The sequence below is a fragment of the Rhinopithecus bieti genome, unplaced genomic scaffold (genome assembly GCF_001698545.2).
Source record: "Rhinopithecus bieti isolate Rb0 unplaced genomic scaffold, ASM169854v2 scaffold_76809, whole genome shotgun sequence".
Lineage (NCBI taxonomy): Eukaryota > Metazoa > Chordata > Mammalia > Primates > Cercopithecidae > Rhinopithecus > Rhinopithecus bieti.
In genome coordinates, this window is record NW_016828178.1 from 86010 (window position 1) to 91296 (window position 5287).

Below are 5287 nucleotides of genomic sequence, written 5' to 3' on the forward strand. Positions count from 1 at the left end.
TTGAGTGGGGGGACCCTCTTTCCCCAGGCTGGAGCGCAGTGGCAGGATCTCGGCTCACTGCAACCTCGGTCTCCCGGTTCTTAAGCAATTCTCCTGCCTCAGCCTCCCAAGTAGCTGGGATTACAGGCGTGTACCACCACGCCCACCTAATTTTTTTGTATTTTTAGTAGAGACGGGGTTTCACCATGTTGGCCAGGCTGGTCTTGAACTCCTGACCTCAGGTGATCCGCCTGCCTGGGCTTGCCAAAGTGCTGGGATTACAGGCCTGAGCCACCGCGCCCGGCCCTGTGCTATATTTTCACTGTCCTTTTTCTGCTTAGACATGTTTAAATACACAAACTCTCGACGCTGTGTTCCAACTGCCTACAGCATTCCGCACAGTGCCATGCTGTCCAGGTTTGTAGCCTAGGAGCCATACGCTACACCATATACAGCCTAGGTGTGTAGTAGCCTATGCCATCAAGGTTTGTGTAAGAGTCCTCTGATGTTCATACAATGATGAAATCGCCTAACGACCCATTTCTCAGAACGTATATTCGTAGGTAAGCGAGAAAACAAAGTGTGTAAGGCCAAATATATGGGTCGCATGGCTGGGTAACTGACTGCAGGCTACTGCACGTGTCGGCTTCCCTTCCGGTTCACCACGTGGCTACGGCAGGGCTTAAATATCCAACAGAAGCACTCAGGCAGCGGGCCGGAAAGTTCCACAAGCGACCACTCGACTGTCCCCGCAGGCTTGTGGCCTCTAGAACTTTCTTGCAACTCGGAGCTCTATCCCTGCTCCGGGGTCCCTCGGCTCCTTTTCTTCTCGGCCCGTTTCCACTACCCTTGCCCCCCTAGTCGCATGGAGCTGTAACGGCGGCGTCCGGGCTGGCAACAGCACAGACACTGCCACGTCCCCCGCCACCACAGGGTGGGCAGCACGGCAGAGGTCCTTCGACGGCGACCCGGATCCCAGAGAGGTGAGAGAGCCGAGCCCCATCATACTAAGTCACCACAAGGGGCTTCCACTCTCGCGCCCTTGCCGTGGAGCCAGTGCCGAGCTACAAGGCCGGCTTAAGGCCGGGCGGAGAAGAGGCCGACACGCCGGCGGGAAGCAGAAGGAGGCGTGCGCGGGCCCCGATACCATCCCCCCACCCCCAGATCCCCGAGTCGCCGGGAGTTAGCACGGCCCGGACGCCTGCAGCCCTTACCTTCCGCATCCGCCATGTTACCCTGCACCGCGTGCCTGCAGCCCGGACCACAGCCGAGAGACCGACCGCAGACTCCCGCCGCCTCGGTCCCGTCAGGCCGCGCTGCTAAGACCCACCCACCCGCGCACCGCCCTGTGCGTGCCTTGCCGTGGGGCGGGAGGGGGCGGGGCCGTCCCCGGGGCGGAATCCGAGGCGCGCGCTGGTAGTCCGCGCAATGCGATTTGCTGGCTTGGCCAGTACGGAGGGCGCGACCGCGCGTGAGCATCGAGCCTCAACCAGCCCGGTTGGCCCAGGCTGGAAGCGCGACTGCCGCCCGCCCGGGCAGCCCGGAGTCTGTGGGCGTGGCCTCAGCTGTAACTGGTTCACCTCCGGTTTTAGCTCCGCGCCTGCGCCTGGGCTCACGGCTGAACGCTCCGTAAACAGTACCTCTTTCTTTGCTTTCTCACACCGACCCTTTCAGGTTGGTGTTGGATCAGTCCTGATTAATAAGTGAACATGTTAAAGCTCGGAGAGGTTGAAAGCCCTTTGCTGCTTGCAGTTCCCATCCAGCTAGAGCAGATGGCCAATAGGAGTAGAGTGCGTGCTACATGTTGACTTTTAAATTTTCCAGCAGCAACATGAAAGAAGAGTAAAAAGGAAAAGGTGAAAATGATTTTTATAATGAATTTTTTTAACCCAGCGTATCCGAAATATTATCATTTCCATATATAGGCAAAACACAACAGTATGAATAGGATATTTTACTTTTTTTTTTTCTCCCCTCACGAAGACTTTCCGGAGTGTACGTTTATGCTCACAGCACACCTCAATTCGAACTCCACGACCGGGCTTCACGCCAAACAGCAGAGACAAAGCACTGGCACTAAATCTCATAGAAACAGGATGAGCCTGGGTATCATGATAGGCAGCAGGGCTGGAAGGTGGAACCAAACTGATTTCTCCCCAGGGATCTTTGATGGTGTCTAATTGATCACAGTGTCCTGTAGTAAGCCATCATGATCTGTATAACCCCGGTAACTCTAGGTCTGGCTAAAGGCATCCTGCCTTGAATCACCACAATGGAAAATCATAGTGCCTCATCTAATTCCCAGATCTACTCAGTCCACAGGCCAGAGCCTGTGAGGTGAACCTGTAAAGGTGAGGTCAGGCATATGTAACGCTACAAGTGTGTACTTGAAGCCTGCCTCCTGCCTTCTCCTGGGACCCATGGCCATTTCCTAGGGGCTTGCACTAGCCTGTGTTAATCGCTGGGGAAGTAGAAAGCCACTGTGGTCCAATGGTCAGAAGTGGAGTCAGCCCACGTCCCTTTCACTATCAGCCACCCTGTGACTCTCTCCCCAGTTCTTGAATCCATACTTGTAATAAACAGTAAATTGGTAGCTGGAAAAATTCCCACAGGGGCTTCCTGACTCAAGGACTGAGGGTGATAATGGAAGGAAAGATCAAAGGAAGCCTCTGGCACATTATCATAATTGATTCCCTGGAAACTGATTTGATCATCTCACTGTACCCCAAGACATCATGCAGAGCGGACCTGATGCTTAGGAAGTAGCAAATATTTCACCACAGGCATCCAGTGGGCTGAGGCATGTTGAGACGGTCCCTCCAAAGAGAAAGACAAGTTGCCTTACTTGGAACCCTCTGCTTGCTAAACAAGAAGCATGACACTCAGTGGGCCATTTTCTGGAGATGGCATATCCCATTAGGATGTTACACAGAGCCTTTTCCAAGCTTTAGTAAGAGACTCACAGTTCAGCCCTCTGGAATTTGAAATAAACTTAAAGCTAAAACCTCCACACACAAAAAATAATAATTTGCCAGGAGGAAAAGCTCCTGGCTTACTGTAATTATTTACTGAAACAGAATGACTGTGATACACGTGGTCTTAAGACCTGAGCTGCCCATGATAAACTGGGTGTTGTCTGACCAAACCATGAAGTTGGGCATGTGAAGCAGCACTCCATCATCAAATACAATGATGCAGCCACTTTAGAAAATGGTCTGGTAGGCCGGGCGCGGTGGCTCAAGCCTGTAATCCCAGCACTTTGGGAGGCTGAGACGGGCGGATCGCGAGGTCAGGAGATCGAGACCTTCCTGGCTAACACGGTGAAACCCCGTCTCTACTAAAATACAAAACTAGCCGGGCGAGGTGGCGGGCGCCTGTAGTCCCAGCTACTCGGGAGGCTGAGGCAGGAGAATGGCGTAAACCCGGGAGGCGGAGCTTTCAGTGAGCTGAGATCTGGCCACTGCACTCCAGCCCGGCGACAGAGCGAGACTCCGCCTCAAAAAAAAAAAAAAAGAAAAGAAAAGAAAATGGTCTGGTAATTCCTTGAAAGGTTAAACATAAAGTTACCATATGACTCACCAATTCTACTCCTAGGTATAGACCCAAGAGAATTGAAAATGGAGTTTTAGACAGATGGTTCTACACATATGTTCATAGCAGAACTATTCACAATAGCCAAAAGGTAGAAACAACCAAAATGAACAGATGAATAGATAAACAAAATGTGGTCTATTCATACAATGGAATGTTATTAGCCATAAAAAGGGATGTAGTACTGATCCATGCTACAACATGGATACAACATTGAAAGCATTATGCTTAGTGAAAGAAGCCATGCACCAAACGCCACATTTTGTATGATTCCATTTATAGGAAATATCCAGACTAGGCAAATCTAGAGACAAAAAGCAGATTAGTGGTAGCCTTGGCCTAGGAATTTAGGGGAACATGGGGAATGACTGCTAATGGGCACAGAGTTTCTTTTTGAGGTGATAAAAAAAGGTTCTAAAATTACATTTTGGTGATGATTGCACAAGATTTCAAGAATTGTGGGATAGGATGGCCGCTCATGACTGTTTGGGATCATTTAAATGACAGCCAAATTCCTCGAATTTTTGGTTTGGGTCACAGACAGAAATCCAGGGAATTTCTGTAACAATGCTTAAGGAAGTACTTATCTTTTACAGGCACAAGAATAAAACAACTAAAAACCAAACTTTAAAATTTTGACCCATCACCTTTCCAAATTACAAAACTCAGTGAATTCACAGCCTTCTCAGTTCCCTTAGTAAAGGTTGGGGCCATGATCAGAAAAGCATAGAACACTGGGACTGGAAATGGGAGTAAATTGGAGAATTGGGAGTCCCCAGGATCCCCAACTCTTACTGAGCCTCCATTGTTAAACAACCCCCACGTTTATCTGATTGCAGGTTCCCTTACTCTCTCCTGAGGGAATTAGCAGGGAAGCAAAAGCACTTCCCTCCTACTCTCCCACCCCAACGTCTCCAGGCCTGTGACTAGATCCTTTGTCACATCATTTACTGGCCTCTCTTGCAGTTCGGGTGGCCATGTGGCACAGTGCTGGCCAACGAGTTGTAACTGGAAGTCAGCTGGAGAGGGGAGGATTGGCTAATGGCATGAGGAGCCAGAAGTGGCCAAGTGGCTCTGTTTCCAGGTTAGTGGAGTGATTCTCATAAGTGGAAGCATGTTTTTCTTGGGTACTAGAATCTAAACCAGCCAGGTACAAAGTCATGAGGTTGAGAAGCAAAAATTCTGAAGGCAGATTATTCAGCATATCTGTGAGATATGCCATTCCTCACCTCAACTCTGTTTTCCAGACCTCTTATATTCTGACCATGAGAAAAACTGCACCATTTAATGGTTTCTAGTTCAGCGTATGGTCCAGATCCTCACAAGAGTGTTGTGTCCCAGCTAGCAACACAGCAGAATCTTCAACAGGCCACTTTATCATTGCCCAGATCAACAGCTGCATACAGAATGTTGGAAGAGGTATGGAATTGTTTTAGCAAATAGATCACATCTGGAACCATAGCAGCAATTGAAATAACCATCTGATTATGCTTTCAGTAATCCACAGCCGTTTAATGTCCACGGTTTAGGTTTCTACTGCTGCATAACAAACCATCCCCAAACTTAGTGCCATTAAACAGCCATTTCATTGTGCTGACAGGTTCTTCAGGTTAGAAATTAAGACAGGACACAGTGAGAATAGTTTCTCTTTGCTCTGTAATGTCTGAGGTCTCGGCTGAGATGACTTGATGGATAGGGGTGACAGGATGGCTGGAGG

General features: G+C 49.6%; 1 protein-coding gene across 1 annotated transcript in view; it reads right to left on the reverse strand.

The window, feature by feature from the left end:
* The window catches only part of DKC1 (dyskerin pseudouridine synthase 1), a 14062-nt gene extending 12634 nt beyond the window's left edge, over window positions 1-1428 (reverse strand). The window contains exon 1 of the mRNA XM_017864377.1: window positions 1194-1428. Coding sequence (XP_017719866.1) covers window positions 1194-1209 — 16 coding nt within the window. The 5' untranslated portion in view covers window positions 1210-1428. The remainder of the gene's footprint in view (window positions 1-1193) is intronic.
* Between the last annotated feature and the right edge of the window lie 3859 nt (window positions 1429-5287).